This window comes from Podarcis gaigeae, assembly GCF_964106915.1.
Source record: "Podarcis gaigeae genome assembly, chromosome: 2".
NCBI lineage: Eukaryota > Metazoa > Chordata > Lepidosauria > Squamata > Lacertidae > Podarcis > Podarcis gaigeae.
The window spans coordinates 70,492,027-70,509,485 of record NC_139679.1 but is presented as its reverse complement, the minus strand read 5'-3'; the positions used below and the strand labels follow the sequence as shown (position 1 = coordinate 70,509,485).

General features: G+C 47.5%; 1 protein-coding gene across 3 annotated transcripts in view; it reads right to left on the bottom strand.

Annotated features, from left to right (window-relative positions):
- Positions 1–1,521: 1,521 nt before the first annotated feature.
- N4BP3 (NEDD4 binding protein 3) overlaps positions 1,522–17,459 on the bottom strand; it is a 30,491-nt gene continuing 14,553 nt past the window's right edge. The window contains exons 2-6 of one of the 3 annotated variants that reach the window (XR_014561145.1): positions 8,789–9,220; positions 6,207–6,743; positions 4,113–4,370; positions 2,460–3,646; positions 1,522–1,992 (exon numbers count right to left, since the gene is read on the bottom strand). Coding sequence is in view for 1 of the 3 variants with exons in the window: in XM_083726376.1 (XP_083582502.1) it covers positions 3,077–3,646; positions 4,113–4,370; positions 6,207–6,743; positions 8,789–9,190 (1,767 nt within the window). In the remaining 2 variants the exon portion in view is untranslated. Of the gene's footprint in view, positions 1,993–2,459; positions 3,647–4,112; positions 4,371–6,206; positions 6,744–8,788; positions 9,221–9,614; positions 10,147–17,459 lie in introns of those variants that run through there. The other 2 variants (XR_014561146.1, XM_083726376.1) reach the window with 2 other exon arrangements.

Here is a 17,459-nt window from a genome sequence, read left to right as displayed (position 1 = left end):
CCAGCTGTAGTGGGAAGAAATGTAAAGTGGAGTGACACACTTGTCTCCACAAAAGCTGTAGAGACCAGGTTTCTGGGCTGGGGGCCAAGAAGGAAACACTGCTGTCATAGACCTTTGGAGGAAACACATGCCAAACGCAGGATGGCTGGAGGGGCCAGGACGTCTGAGCTTTCCAAATGTTTTTGGATTGGAGCTGTAGCACCGCAGATTTCTTTGTATCAGTGGCACCTGCCTGGGCCCCATCTCCTTCCAGGGAATGATTCAGTCCTGTGGAATTCAGGAAACTGGTTTGTCCAGCAGCTCTAGAAGGCAAGCACTACTGCTCCCTGTGACGCCTCAACTCTTCCCTGTGGCATCTGAGCTAGCAGCTTGGTTTCTGGCTTTGCTGCCAAGTTTTGGTGCCGCCCTCTCCTGGGTTGCTCCTCAACTCTGCACAGCTCTAATTGATGGGTGGAAACCTGCTTTGGGGATTTTGGATGAGGCGCCAACAGAGCACTGGACTGGTGTGGGCACAGTGAAACAAACAAGGGATTTCAACAGCCAGCTGTCCGACAAGAAAAACAAGCCAAGCCTTTGCAGTTTCCTGGGACCAGGGAAGTCCAATTCAACTGGAATTGTAGGAAGCACGTTCCCAACCAGGCCTAGTATTTTTATGCAGCCTGGTGTTCTTGTGCAATCTATTTTGCAATTTCTTCATTAATTTCCATTCCACCATTCACTAACCCAGGCCTTTGTCTTGTGGCTTGTGGCTTGGACATGAGCCAAGTACACATCATAGGTATCCAATAAATACATTAGATTTCTAGAGGTGGCGGGGCCACAGTGAAGCTCAGCCAGTTTCTCAGGCTAATAAATTAAATTGCTTAGCTGCTTCAGTTGCAGTATAATTTAGAGAAATTTTTGCAGGAAAGGAAGCTGTGTTATATAAGACTGGATATCCCACACCCAGCACAATATTTGGTCATCCGATCTGTCAAATCCTCTACCAGCCAGCAGATAATTATTTTGTTTTCTGCTCTTGCTAGTTACGCTGTACATTTCCTGAATTCAAATGGCTTGGGCATGCCAAACTCTCTGTGCTCACCTCACACACCAGTAGGGTGAGCAAACCCTGTTCTAAAGCAGGAAGAGAAGCTGCAGGATGCTAGAAACCACAATCAATCCTTTCTCCATCATCTCAGATTGCAGTCCAGATAAAGGATTAAAATGACTTTCCACCCTTGAATTCAGAAAAATGCTTCAAGAAGATTCCCTTTTATCACCACCCCCTACCTACCCACCCACCCACCTCCCTACCGAAGAAACAGAGGCAAGAGAGTCATCTCCATTCTTGTCTTATGCACGGCCCCATTTCTTCTCACTGCTCTATCTGGCCTAGGTTAGACTGCAAGAACTGGTTGTGGAGCAACGTAAGCATGTGTATTGAACGTTCATTACAGTATAAATGCCATGGTCAACAATAGCAGAAATGTTAGGGGATGCTACAGTGAAAAGAGAAAGCAACAAACGTGGAGCCAAAGGTGTCAGGCAGATTTTTATTCCAGGAATTGCCAGGTAGAACTTCCATTTCAGGACTCATCACTCTGGCCCAGAACCTTCAAATCCAAAAACTGGGGCACCAAGCAGCAACAGAACAGAGGGACAGAACAGTCCCACCCCCCATTCTCCCCATTGCCTATGGAGAAACTGGCCCAAGCCCAGATGACCCTGCCTGCCCTCTGGATTGATGAGCCCAATTGGTTTGGCTTTCAGTGAGCTTTTGGACCAGACTTACGCATTCTGGAGCTGAACATTTTGTCACTTACAATACAAGGCACACACAACTGGAGCTTCTAAGACAGGCACAGCATGAGGACCAGCAGCGGAGCAAGCCAATCGGGTGCCTGGGGCAGCGCACATGCCCTGTGCCCAGGGGCACCACCAGCCGGAGCAGGACACTCCGCGGGGCCTCCAAGGAGTCTGCCTGCCTCCTCCCACTCAGCCGCCCTACAGCTGAGGGGGAGGTGGCAGGCAGACCGTTTGGGGTAGCGTGGAGCCTGTGGGCGCCCAAGCCACTTTGTTACTCCCAGGAGAGACGTGTGGGTCGGGCACACTGCAGGCCCCGTGGTGAGTGCCACCCCACATTTTGTCACCCCCCTCTTTTGTCATTCTTCCGCCCCTGGTGGTGAGAAGCCAGATGGAGAGTAAACAAATCCTACAGGGCAAGGCTCATGCTGAGGTAGGTTGGCTCTCAACATTCTCAGCGGAGGGGGGGGAGGGGTGCGGTGGGATGGGTGGGCCCTGGTGTCACCACTGAGGGGAGACACAAAATGCCAGGCAGCACTCACTACGGGGCCTGGGAGTGACGCGGTGGCTTGGGCACCCGCAGGCTCCATGCTACCCGAAACGGTCTGCCCACACCTCCCCCTCAGCTGTAGGATGGCTGAGTGGGAGGAGGCAGGCAGACTCCTCAGAGGCACTGCAGAGTGTCCTGTCCTGGCTGGCCCTGCCCCGCAGGCACAGGGCACGCGCGCTACCCCAGGTGCCCGATCGGTTTGCTCTGCCGCTGGTCCTCATGCTGTGCCTGTCTTAGAAGCTCCAGTTGTGTGGGCCTTGTGTTGTAAGCTTGCCCCACCGCTGCTTCTCAGCACAACAGGCCAAGTCTCAAGTTGTGAAGAGAGACAGCCAAAGCTCCACGAAGGGCTCACTACTTGGTGGCACCATCATTTGCACATTCTTCTTCAGATCTTTTCAAGAAGGGCCATAGCTCCCAATCGTGGCTGTTCACATTCCACAATAACAAGCCTTCCATCCTGACAGACAGTGCCAGTGTGGGCACAAAGCAGGACACAACAGGAAAGCATTCTGCCCTCCAAAACAGCAGTGACAGGGAGGCAAAGGCCTACCTGGACGGACAGAAAATGCCAGGTGCAATGCTGGGATTCCATTCCATGGACAGCAGCAGTCTTCAAAATCCTCTATGGGCGAGGTTAACCAGCCCTTTAGTTTAACCACTTCTACCAAAACCCTAAGGTCCATGCTGCTGTGTGGTACCTCTCCCCTTTGTAATTCCAGCACAGAGCCCCTTGCATACTGTTCAGATCTTTGAGGACTCAACTCTTTCAATCCAAGGTGGCTCCGAGCTGATACTTCTGGGCTCAGCTTGGAACTGCCGGAACTCACTTAGCTGCCTCTCCAGTGTCTGGTTCCGGTAGTACATCTCCATATAGCTGGCCTGAATCTCCCGCTGGTAGCGCAGGACTTTTTCCTTCTCCTTTTGCCAAGTTTTCCGCTCCTGCTCAAAGTTTGCAGCTTGTAGCTGGGCCTGGCGCCTCTCGCGCAGCAATTCTCCCCATAGCCACTCAGCGCCCTCTGAGCTCTCCCCCTGCATCCCCTGACTTTTAGAGTCATCTGTTTCACAACCCAAAAAGTCCTGGCATGCTTGCATGGGAGAGTCCCGTGGAGGAACAGGGGAGCTGCGCTCTGGCAAGGTTTGGAAAGAGTCCCCCAACTGTGCCAGTTGTGAGTCCTTGGCTTGCAGCTCTGTTCGGACCTCCCGCAGCTGTGTTTTCAAGCTGAAGATTTCACCCAGTTTCTGGGCTATCTCCTCCTGGGCATCTCGGAACTGCTGCTTGAGCAATGAAATCTCTGCAGTCTTCTGACAGACCTGTCAAAACAGTACATTAGGGTGAGAACAGGGGATAAGACTAGACAAAGAGAAGCAGTGAGCTGTTGGATCCTGGGTGCTGCAGCACAGCAGAGGGAAAGGGTTGGAATATTTCCAAAGGACAATGTCATGCCCACAGCAAAGTCAACCAAGCAACAACAAAGACTAGAGAGAAAGGGAGATGTTGGGAGTTGCTCAGATAGGATTGTGAACATAAGGCTTTGCATGTGAAAACTTAGTTCTACAGCTTGGCAAGAGGGAAGCAGTAGCCACAAAAACTTTGCCAGCTGTCTAGTAAGAATTGATCTGCTTTGCAAAAACACCAGAGTTCAATAGAACTGGCAGCCTCCACTCCCAGATGGGGATGCATGGACACCAGTAGAATATGAGCATGCTGAGGAGCAAAGAAGAGCCAGGATCACAGTGGACATTGGCACCGTGCTCTGTATGGGTTTCCCCCACTCACCTCCCACTGGGTCTCCTCCAACTTGGGGCTCAGGCGCTCTGCCTGTTGCTGCTGCAGCCTCAGCTCCTCGCACTGCCTCTGCTGAAGGTCCAGCTCTTCTTGCAGCCGTTTCTTTTCCTGCTGAGCTTTGTAGAGCTGCAGCTGAAGTGCCCGCTGGCTGCGTTGGGCCTGTTGCATCACTTGCTGCAGCTTGGCTACATACATCTGCTTCAGTTCATCCAGCTCATCCATCCACAAGCGCTGTTTATCCTCAAACATCTGTCAAAATGAGAGAAGATCATGGAGGGGTCTTACGTCAGCCCTTGAGATGAATGGCCAAATTCAGTTGGCAAATCAGTGGCTTTTCTCAGTCCAAAGGTTATCCCAATCCAGAAAGCTCAGGCTTTCTATGGAAGGCAAATCTATTCTACTCTAGGACTCATTCTTTAAATGTCTCAGTTTAAGTCCATAGCATCACAAGGTAAAAGGCATAGCCAACACAGTACCCTGCAGATGTTGGATTCCAAGCCCCCATCAACCCCAGCCAGCATGGCCAATGGTCATGGATGATGGGAGTTGTAGTATGGAAACATCTAGAGAGACCACATTGGTTACCTCTGAAAGGATCCAGATAGCAGAACTGGGGAGAGTCTACATCCTGAGATTCTGCTGCCAGTCTGTTTATAGACAGGACTGGTAAGAAGAGGCTGCCTGCTTCAGAATAAGTCAGCTCATTTATAATCACCCTGAATATGTATGACTGTATAAACTTAATTAACATATGTTATGATTCAGAAAAGGAGCAGCTTTCCATTATTCATGATGTGTAACTCCTTGGCACTTTAAGGATGGTAGAGCAAAACACAGTCCAGTGACAGCAGAACTGCCAAGTCATTCTGTCCCCAGAGCATAGCTTGACACTCAGTAAGACTGCATGTTCCAAACAGAAGATATGGATGGGCAGCAAAACCCTGCAATATTATCTGAGCAGTTCACTTTTTCACTCTATTGTGCTCTCCACATCATCAACAAAAAAGAAGACTTTCAAAACAAAACCAAGTAAAACAAAAAGGGGCTATGAAGCATCATTTACCTGACAGCCTAGGGAGGCTAAGAATTCCTTCAAGGAAATCAAGCAGAAAAGTTTGCCCCCAAAAGTAGTTCTTTAATATTTTAGACCACACAAATTATTCACATAGGGACAATTGGGCAAGTCACTTTTATGAACATAATTGCACAATTGTTTTTAAACCCCTGCCTGTAACACAATTTGGCCATTGTCTTTCACTGTGGGGAGTTCAGCTCCCTTGACACTGGTGCTGGGACCAATGTAAGATAAGATGTTTTTCAATGATCATATACATATAGTAAAATAAATAAAATCAGACCAGGCAGAAAAATTGGAGCTCAACTTCTCAGCTCTACAGTCTGCTCCACAGAGGAGATCCCTCATCAACACGCATTTCAATATAACCCATTTCTGTGTGGAAAAGCTTCACCACGACGATTACATGCTCTACTCCTTCCTTCCACTGGCACACACGGTACTTCACACACATCTCCTATGTAAACTATTTTTTCCTTTCCTCTATTTCTGTTATATACTTTATGAGGAATGTGCAAGGAATTCTTTAATTAAATTTATATCCCACCCTTTCTTTCAAAGTAGCTCAGGATTAGATTGGTGGCAGGAATTGGTTCCAGATAGGAGTGGAAATCAGACACTGAGAGATTTGCAAATAAGCAGGCTTGCAATGAAGTACTGTTACTAGTCCACCTGCCCCAACATACCCATGTTAGTAATCTGTATGGCACTTTGAAAGCCTGAAAGCAGTGTAGGAGCAACCAGCTTTCTTACTCCATAGAAAAGCTTCTCCATTGCCTTGAGGCCATTCTTATTCACCACAGGCATCCAGGAAAGTGGCTACTAGCAAGCCTAGAGAAGGGTGACATGGCTGACAGTGATGTATGTGGGATGCAAATTAAGGATCGGATGCTTTAGGAACGGAAGATGATGCAAGATCCAAAAAAGAGAAGGCAAAATAAGGAAAGGGAGAGCAGACTGTAGTTTCCACAGGACCAAGTAAGCCCATCCTGTGGTGAAAATCCACCCACCTGTGTGAAGGGATCATCATTCTCACTCAGATTTCTCTTAAGCTGGCGGAGCTCCATGCCCTTCTCAGTCAGCCGGTCCTCGAGCTGCTTCACCACATCTTCCAAGGAGTATGTGGGTTCATACGGAGGGGGTGGTTCCCCAGAGCTCTGCAGGCGGCTGAGGCTCTTGCAAGACAGAGGTGCTTTGTCTACAGCCAAAGGGTCCCGTGGCCCCCGAGAAGCCCTGTCTAAGGAACCGCCAATGTGGTTGATGTGGCCTACGGAAGCACTGAGCTGGGTTGGAGCAGGTTTGAAACGGGGAGTGTAGGTAGGGAAGCTTTGGATAGAGTTGGTGCTCTCGTCCAGGCTGATGGTGTGCAGCAGGTGGCTGCGGAGAGGGCCGCGTTGCGAGGAGCTGCTGGTGCTGCTCTGGGTCAGCAGCGTGTGCAGGCTCCCGTTGCTCTTGGACAGCTTCTGGCCTTTGGCTGATGACAGCCCCGGCATGGACAACAAGCTCTTCCCAGACACCACCTTGAAGGCAGAGGGTCTTATCCGACACTGGAAGGAACACAAGAGCCATTAGCAGGTACATCAGCCCATGAGCAAAGCAGGGATGGAAGGAGGTCAACGTGTTCTTGCCACAATTTATAGAGTTGGTTCTATATAGCAGGGGTGCAAAACAGCAGGCCTAGGGGGCAACTGTGGTCCTCCAGGTCTCTTATCTGGCCACTGGGACTCTTCTCAAGCCACACACCCTTCCTCAGCCACACCCGCTACTGGACCTGCCTCAAGGATGGAATTCAATATAGCGCTATGGTGGAATTCAATATGGTGCTCAGGTGAACATTCCATCAGCACACGGAATTCTCCCTGTGCAACAATCTCCCCCTCTTCTCCCTCCACCCTGTCCCCCAAATCTGATTTAGGGGTTGCCCCAACACTCCGGAGCAAATCTGGGGAGGCGCACACCTCACATGGTGGGGGGTGGGAGTCCCATTGTGCAAGCAGAAGTAGTTCTGCTCATGAAATTATTTCTTTTAATACTGCTCTGAGTAGTGAGAGAAGCGGAAGCTAGTGTTGCGATGGGGGCTGTTCAGAGTAGCCATAGGCAATGCACAATGGCCAGTAACAACATAATGAACCCACAGTGGCCAAATCACATTCTCAGATACAAACCTCTGTCCACAGAGAACAACCCTATCCTGGAAGACCCCACACCAGACTACATGAATCTACTGGGAATGATTTTCAGTATGTGTGACTTGATGCTGAAGCTAAAGTGGTGAGCCTGGGTTGTTGTCTACTGTTCGTTCATCAGCGTTGCCAACACTCGGAGCTCAGAAGATACCAAACAGATGATGAGGTGCACTCCCTCATCAGAGAAGACTATTTTCTCAGACAATGCAGATCCATTTGCACATGCCTTAGGAGTACAGTGGTACCTTGGGTTACATATGCTTCAGGTTACATACACTTCAGGTTACAGACTCTGCTAACCCAGAAATAGTACTTTGGTTTAATAACTTTGCTTCAGGATGAGAACAGAAATCGTGCTCCGGCGGCAGCGGGAGGCCCCATTAGCTAAAGTGGTGCTTCAGGTTAAGAACAGTTTCAGGTTAAGAACAGACCTCCGGAACGAATTAAGTAATTAACCCAAGGTACCACTGTACTCATTTTGCTGCATTAATAAAGTGATGGTTATTGGGGGTGGGAAATACTGCCCTGAATGTTTTTGCTTGGCTGCAGCGTGTGCTTGATTGAAATTGATAATACTTGTCGCTTGCCACCTGGAAACTAGCCACCTGCACAAAAGTAAAATTCACATTTGTTGTTGCTCTGCCCACTTCTGCCTCTGGCCCCACCCAACACTGGCCTGTAGCCCCAAAAGGATTGTAGCCCTTGGTCTAAAAAAGGGTTGCTGCCCTGTTATATAGATTGGTTTTCCCTACTGATCGCCCCTCAACTACTTCCTCGTTCAGATGTTGAAGATAAATGGCATAGGCCTTAAAGAAGAACAAGTTTCAGGCCAGGGCAGCCTACTTCTTTGACCAAGGAGGCTGGGCACTCCCTGGCCAGCAGCAGCAGCATACTGGAGACGATGTGGAATTTGGTGGCCATGAGGCCAAGTGTATCCTAGGGTCCACCGATAGCAACAGTACAGCAACAGTAGCCAATCTAGTTGTTCTGTCCACTATAAACAGCATCTCCTTAGATCTAGGTCCCTCCGGGTCCATTAGCTCCTCCTATGCTCCAATGCAGTGGTGGAGAACCTGTGCCCCCCCCCATATATTGTTTGATTACAGCTCTCAACAGCCCTGACCGTTTGCTTTGGCTAATGGGAGTTAGAGTCCAACAACACCTGGAGGACTGCAAGTTCCTGACCTCCAAAACACCCCATTAATCCAATATCCCCACATCACACACTGCTGGACCCTATGTACAGCTAAAGGCTTTCTGTTTCAACACATCAGAAATACTGTAGGACTACTGGTGGGAAAATGCATTGGATTTATGCCAAGAAGCCCCACCCCATTCCCCTTCCAATCAGTCTCTGCCAAGAAACTCTCTCTTCCTTCCTAAAACCACACCCCCAGCTTGCTCACCTTGTCAAAGCGTCCACGTTCAGGCAAGGAGCTTTTGGAGAAATCAGCTGCCCGTTGATTGTCCCGGAAATACCGCTCGGGGGACTGGTTCTCCCGGTCACTCTCATAGTCCCGTTTAAAGCCACCTCCAGACGACTGGTGCTTCTTCTCAGCCCGGGTGTCCCGCTTGCCCCCATGCAAGTAGCCAAAAACTTCACGCTGTGACATTCCTTTCCGGAGCAGCCCATCTGGCTGACGCATGCCGCGCAGACCTCCTGGAGCAGTTGGCAAGAAATCCTGTTTCTCTACTAGGCTGCCCACGCTGCCCATGCTGCCGTCGTCAGGCTCAGAATCCAGAGAGTAAGGATCAAAAAGACAATTGCCAGGGTCACAGGTCACATGAGAAGCCTGTGCTGTTGCCATGGAGATTTAACGACAAGCGGAATGCCAGCACTGCCAAAAGAAGTCACACAGGCACACAAGTTATTGATATGTTTGTTCCCACCAGCCTGTAGGGACAGCAGGCTAAAAATCTATCCCAATCCATTCCTGTCAGCGAAAGGTCCTCACACCAGTTCCTAGTGACACCATGCTAGGAAACAAGTCCTCTTAAGCTTTGGTAGTCAAGCACACCAATAGAAGCCACTGATATTACGGGAGGGGTAGGGAGTGCAGAAGCTGTTGTTGGCCTACAACTCCCATCAATCCTGACCACTGGCCTTGCTAGTTGAGGCTGATGGGCATAAATGCCCAACAACATCTGGAGGGCTGCAAGGTCCCCACCCCTGCTCTACAGCTAACTACGGGCCCCGTCTCCTGTATCCCTTTTACTGACCTATTTACTCACCCAGCCAGAGCAGAGTCCAAATGCGGGAGATGCTTCAGCAGGAAGAAGCAACTCCCAACAAGGAGGCAGGATCCACCCAGACCTGCTCCTCACAGAAGCCTAAGTTATTCTCCTCTGATGACAAGCTGACTCCCATATCTAGCTCCTCCTCCTGCCTCAGGCAGTAGGGTGGAAAACGAAAATAAACACGCTGGATGGCAAAGGAGGAGCTCCAAAACTGACAATACTTGCACAGCCACCAGTTATTCTCTCACCAAGGCTACTGTAAATCATTTCCTTATTTTAGCCGCCAATAAAAGAACTCTTGGAAAGCCTATATTGGGCTGGGGAACCTGTGCCTCCCCACCATCTCCGGCCAATGCAGTTGGACTACAACTCCCATTATCCCTGACCGTGGACCATGCTGCGGCCAATGGGAGCAAGAGTCCAACAACATATGGAGGGTGCCAAGTTTCTCACCACTGCTCGATACATTATATACTGGTGGCAGCTTCTACTGTCCCTAGGAACATCCTGCTCCAGTGATGATCACTGATAGCCTCCCCTGGCCCACTTGGTCAACTGCAGTCAGAATCCTATACAGTGGTACCTCGGGTTACAGACGCTTCAGGTTACAGACACTTCAGGTTACAGACTCAGCTAACCCAGAAATAGTACCTTGGGTTAAGAACTTTGCTTCAGGATGAGAACAGAAATCGTGCGGCGGCAGCGGGAGGCCCCATTAGGTAAAGTGGTACCTCAGCTTAAGAACAGTTTCAGGTTAAGAACGGACCTCCAGAACAAATTAAGTTCTTAACCCGAGGTACCACTGTATAAGCTGGTAGCATATTTTTGTAGCTTAACAGGCCAATCAGAACAGGACACGAGTCTGGTATGATATTTGATGGGACCACAATGAGGAAAGGCGCTCCCTAGCAGGATTCAGCCTTGGTCTGTCAAATTGTAATAGTGATGATGCAACTGCAATTTCCCTCTCACACAGAACAGGACCTTTATTTTAGCTCTAGAGTAGTTAAGAGTACAGTCTGATGTTCAGTTGGTTAACAGGCAGGAAAGGAAGGAAGGAAGGCACATATCAGATGCTGACATGTCAGCTCCACCACTGCCCTGAGTTCCAGCCCTCTTGCTGTGTGTGGAACCACTGACACCTCTCCCTCACTGAGGTGTGCTCTTGCTATGATGTGGCCACTGATGGCGCTTCAAGAATATGCTAGCCCAGCCTCACAGTTCAGCACTCACACAGCATGACCATGTACGCAGGAAGGTAAAGATTCAGCATTGCCATGGAACCATGGATTCACAACACTTTCTCTGTCTTCATTGCCACAACCTAATGCTTGCCAGCTTCCATGGGGCAGATAGGCTGGCCATGTGTCCTACTATGGCAGGCATGTCCAAAGTCCGTTTCAGGGGCCTAATCCAGCCCGCTGGTCGTATATGTTCTGGGGTAAAAATCCTTTAAAAAGCTCAGCAACTTTGGGGTAAAATTGTAAAAAATGCTCAACAACTTCAATCCTAAAAAAATTTCAACAACTTTGGTTGGCCCTCACGCATGTTCACTTCATCAAATCTGGCCCTCTTTGAAAAAAGTTTGGGCACCCCTATGGAGAGGACAGTTTTCTATTTGGGCTGTCTGGTCAGAATCCAGTTTAAAGATAAAGAACCAAGGGGGGGGGGTTGTCTTTGAAGTTGCCCCTCAGCAGTGGACTGAGAGGCACACAGGTCACCTGGTCAATCTTTCCCACTATGGATGAGATAGATATATTGTACTTTTACCTAAAATATCAGTTCTTTCTAAATCTGCATCGATACATATGAATTAGCACATACAGATTTACTACAGGTTTGTATGGGTTTTTTTACCGCTTTTTGGTAAGGTTTACTCTTTCTTGGTGATGTATGAGTGGGCACTCTCGGGGTAGGATAAATCTCAAGACACCTAACATTCAGAAATGTCACCCAGTTTCTTTATACTTGTCTCCAGACCTAGCTGGCAGAGCTGAACAGTAGAGAAACAAGCATATATGACTTGCTATTTTTGCCTCCTCATAGAGGCAATAATATAAGGAGTAACAATCCTCTGTGTCCCCTCTAACTAAAGGCAGGACTCGTGACTTAAACTGTTTGGTGATTTCTCAGGGCAAGAACTGAAGTAAGTATCTTGGCACAGATTTATTCTGATGAGGCAGCGTATCAGGGAGCTAAATTGGAAACATGCTCAGAGATGAGCTGGAAGCACAAACAGCTGAATTGGAGGAAACTGGAAAAGATATTTGGGAAGCAAGATGGGCAGGACAGCATCATTTCCTGAGCAGGTGTGAAGGCTTTGAATACTCGGCATTACTAGGAGGGAGCCTGAAAGCCTGCTGTTAACTGTTTGCAAATGAATGTTTGGTCTCCCAATGCCACAGATCAAGGTCTGGTTTACACATGAAGCAAAATAAAGGTGAACTTCTGACAGCAGGTAGAGAACCATATTTTCCGAATGCTCCCAGAAGTCCAACAAAAACAACCCTGAGCAGAAACCATCACAGCAAGCAATAGGCTAGACTAGTCCTGATAAGATAGTTTCCTACACCCAGGAATTATTATATCTTCCCATCTACTGTTTAAAATTGTATCCATTTATTTGTTTGTTTGTTTGCTTGCTTGCCTGTTTGCTTTAGTTATTCTTTGGGTTATGGGCAAAGAAATATTAAAACAAGAAAAAATCACAAAAAATAAATGCAATACAGAAACAGCATTAAAAGAGGCAGCAACATTTCAGATAGGAAAACAAATTCCAGAAAAGAAAACAAGCACACATACAAAAGGGGGGGGGGGAGTAGATAAAGAAATTAAAAGCGACAGATTTTAAAAACCTGTGAGAATATGAAAGGGTTTTGCCTGGGGACGAAAAGACGTCTAGCTAGGCAGCAGAGAGAACCTCTCTGGCAAGCCACTACTGAGCAGCCCAGGTTTTTTTCGTAGTCACCTGTTGTATCTCAGCTGTGGTGGCACTCAGAGAAGGATCCCCATTGTTGATCTCAGAGTATATAGGTACATAAGGAGGGAAAGCAGTTTTTCAGATACTGCAATCCCAAACTATGAAGGACTTGGAAGGTCAGAATCAGCACTCTGATTTGGGCTTGGCAACACGCTGGGCACCAGTGTAGTTGGCATAATAGGCTCATAGTACCCAGCCCCAAATAATAATAATAATATTTTTTTATTTATACCCTGCCCTCCCCAGCCAAGACCGGGCTCAGGGCAGCTAACAACCAATAATAAAAACAAGTTGATTAAAATACAATTTAAAAGATTAAGATACAACATTAAATAAAACATTAGGATGCAGTCTCTTCATAGGAGGAGAAAGGAAAAAGAAAGAGGGGGAGGGAATCAAACTGATTCTAAGCCAAAGGCCAGGTGGAACAACTCTGTCTTACAGGCCCTGCGGAAAGAAATCAGATCCCGCAGGGCCCTGGTCTCATGAGACAGAGCATTCCACCAGGCCGGAGCCAGAGTTGAGAAGGCCCTGGCTCTGGTTGAAGCTAATCTAACTTCCTTAGGGCCCAGGACCTCTAGGGTGTTGCTATATGTGGACCTTAAGGTCCTTCGTGGGGCATACCAGGAGAGGCAGTCCCGTATAACAAATAGTACTCTTGCAGCTGTATTCTATACTATCTGGAGTTTCTGGACAATCATCAAAGGCAGTCCAACATACAACACCTCACAGTGACCGAATTAGGTTACCAAGACACACCAAGATCACTGAAGCCAGGCTATCTCTGTCCAAGTATAGTCATCGTTGGTGTACCAGTCAGGTAAGCTAGCAGAAGGCACTAAATGATGGCAGAAGGCACTCTCATCCTCTGCATGAGTAAGCCTAAATGCCCACTGTAAGAGCTCAATGCACTGATTTGATGTGATTTATTATATTTATATAATAAATTTATTAGATTTATTAGATTTATATAATACGAACAATATAATTACGAACAATAAATAACAATAATATGATACAGCATAATACATCACAAATACACCATAAACAACATAGAATATTATTTGTTAATCAGGAAAACAATTACAATTCATAAAACACTTAAATCATCAACTAAAAAAATAAGTTAAACATCACAAAGCAAAAAGTCATAACCCGGGGAGGGGGGGAGCTCTATTCTACACTTCCTTCCATTTATTCATAGGCCTCTAAGAAGGTAATCTCAATATTCTAGTTTCCATCACTACCAAATTAGGGCTGATTTCTTGAATTGCCCAGGGCAGTGGCTCTAAAAAGGCTAGCACCTCAGAGCACTCTCTGCGCCTCCATTTTAAACAAGCTTGCTGCCAAATGTTCATGCTCTGACCCTGCAAGATAATGACCCTAAGCACTGCTGGCTCATTAATTATCGGATAATGAATCAGCCCAACATGCTCATAACCCTGAGTCAAAAAGCTGCCACAAGTACGGAAGCACAATGTTAAAGGGGCTTTGCCAACAGGTGCCAAAAAAGGTCCACAGTCAAACTGGCAACAGAACCCGGGACTCCACATTCCCTCTTGCAGAGGCCAGTAAGTCAGCTCCAGTCATATCAAGTAGATCAAGGCAGTCCCAAAGAGGAAGGTTTCCATGGCAACAGACTTCCACACAGCTCATTTATGTTCCCACATGTACTGATAATATACAGTCTGTTCAAAGTAGGCTTGTGGCAGAGAGCCCGCCCAGCTTTAACAGATGTTGACACAGTTCTTGCAGAGGAGTAAGAGCTCTCCACCCTTGGTGCACATAATTGGGTCCCCAGTGCACATGACAAAGGGTAGCGACAGTAGCTAAAGGCTCATTATAATGATCCTATCCCATGTTGACTGGCAGATAGGATGGGGCATTTCAATAGATGTCCCAGAGGATTTGGCGGCCTAGATTCCTACACAGTGCCAAGACTCTTGAAACTTTCCTGGCCTAGAGGCTCACACCCCATCTGAATCAGGAGAGACTGTGCATGCCCTGGACCAGAGTGTGGACTCGGTAAAGGCCAAAAAAATGAGTCTGAATCATTGCAAGATGAAGATGCTGCGGGTAAGTGGTTCCCAAGTCTCAATAATGGGACAGTTGCCTTCCTATTGGGTTGTACTCCTGTCATGGAGCAGGTTTGTAGACTAGGTGTGCTCCTGGATCCAACTCTGAGGCTGGTTCCCAGATACAAGAGAGAGGGCAGTTGCCCACTCTGGATAGGGCTGCACTCCTCCTGAAGGAGCAGGTACATAGTTTGGGGGTACTCCTGGAACTAACTTGGTGGCCTCAGTGACTGGGAGTTCTTTTTTTGGATACCCACCAAGTGTGGCAGTTCCTGATTAGGGATGACCTGGCTACTAAATTCCATGTGTATTGATAACCTCAAGACTATGCCTTTGTGTTTCATCCAGAAGCTTCAACTATTGTGGAATGTTCTGGCTAGACTGGTGATAGAAACAGACTACCACCAACACATGACAACGGACTTCGAAGACTTGCACTGGCTTCCCATCTGCTACCATGTACAAAGTCCTGAACAACCTGGGCTCAGGATACCTTACTGACTGCTTTAGCCCATATGTCCCAGGTTGATCAGTGAGATCACCCGGGGAAGTGTGGTCCCCCATGGACCAGAAGCACAACTCATGTCAACAAGAAGTCATGCCTCCATTGTAACAGACTTACTCTAAGGAACTCCCTACCATTAGAAATTAGGCAGGCACTGTCCTTGCTAAGTTTTGTTGCTATCAAAGGGTTAAAAGGTAGCAGAAACGCTCTAATCACTGAGCAGCTGGAGGTCATTAGGCTTCCAGGAACATGAGTTTGTATAAATAGTCTCCTGTGTGTTTGTTCTTCCCCTTTTTCTCCCCCTTTTTGGGCGTGTTTGCTGAGATGTGTGGTTCTTCGCCAGGGTTGTTTTTTGTTTTTGTAAATAAACCTTATCTTTGAGTTACAAACCGCATGCTCCAAGACTCCTCTTTGAAAAGATACTGCCTCTCCTGCCCTTCTTCAACTGCTGTGCGAAATACTCTGCTGTAGTGGGACTTGTGACGATGGAAGCGCACTGGGCATTTACATTAAACTAATTAAAGTTTAATGGGACAGGTTATGGATGTTTGTACGTCAAGAAGGAGCTAAGGAGTGCAGTTCAGAGTGATTTATGCAAGGACTGGAGCGAAGTCAGAAGCGGTTGCCGACAACGAAAGCTTTCAAAGCAGCTTGAGTCCTGCAATGTGCCTAGAAAAGTTTTAAACAGGCACTGCGCAGTTTGTACTCGCTGGAAGACGTCTTATTCCTCAAGGAGCCACCTCAGCAGCTGGGAGACGGTCTACAGGTGTGTGAGTATCGTTCCTAAGCCCCAGGGAGGATGGCAGAGTCCCAGGAAAGTTTTTCTGTCCCGTTTACGCGACTCAATGGGGAAAATTGGCAAGATTGGAAGGCTAGAGTGAGGGTTTGGTTGCAAGCAAAAGAGTTGTGGAGTTGTACTGAAGCACCGCCTTTACAGGCACCTGCAGATGCGTCTGCAGAAGACAAAGCAGCAGCAGCAGCTTCACAGAAACGTGACAGGAAAGCCCAAGGTCTACTAGTTTTGGCAGTGGGACCAGAGCAAATGCCTTACGTTTCTGAGTTAAAGAACACGCATGAGGTCTGGACGGTTCTGCAGCGGCTAAATTCCAGAAACACTGCGGGGGCCAAGATCCATGCTACAAGATGTTTGTTTGATTTACGTCTCCAACCAGGAGCGTGTGTAAAAGAACATATTGCCAAAATGGTGTCTGCCTTTAATCAACTAAGAGAGCTGGGCATTCCTTTCTCAATCGAGCAGCAGTCATACATATTGTTGTCTTCTCTTGATAAAAGCTATGAGACTCTAGCTCTAACTTTGGAAGCTATGCCTTCAACTGAATTAACCCTTGAATACATTTCATCTCGGCATGCAGATGAACAGGATAAAAGGCAAAGAGAAAGAGGTCTGTCTTTAAAGGGGAGTTATGCTGTGCCTAAGAGTGTTGATGCTGAGTTTGAGCACACAGTAAATGCTTTTGCAGCTAGACACTGTTTTCGCTGTGGTTCCCCTTCCCATTTAATTAGGAATTGCACACGTGAACCTGGTCAAGACAGCACCAAGGCCGTTACCCCTAGTTACCAGACAAGGAGTTCCAGGGGACGTCGAAGAAGAGGAGGAGGTCGTGGCTACTCCCACAGCACACAGCACATGGCTTCAGCAATGGCGTTGATGCAAGGGCGTGGCCAAGGCAGCAATCTACGCTGGTTGATTGACAGTGGTGCATCTCACCACCTGGTGGCGCCATCTAGTGTCCGTTTGCAGAATTGCAGACATTTGCAAACCCTTAAAGTTGTGACAATGGCAGATTCAACTAAACGTTCCTTAGAGACCGTAGGCACAGTGTTCTTGAAATGTTTGCAAACAGAAATTGATGCCTACGTGCTAAAGGGATTGAAGGGGTGTATTTTGTCTGTGTCAGAACTTGATAGAAATGGGTTTAAAACTGTGTTTGAAAATGGGGTTTGCACTATTTCAAAGAATAACGTATCTCTTTTGCAGGTGGAATGCAGAGATGGGTTATATTATTTTGAGACAAGTCCAGATGAAGTTGAACAGGTTCATGCTGGTTGTGTGAACTCACCTACCCATAATTCTTGTGTCCATTTATGGCACCGCCGTCTGGGACATATTAATTTTCAGTATGTTAAAAGGCAACCTGAATTATCAGAAGGGTGCAAAATGAACAAATGTACTAAGTATTTGGATTGTACTGCATGCAAAAGGGCGAAGGTTCATAGATGCAGCTATCCCTGTTCAGATAGGAAATCTGACAAAGTAT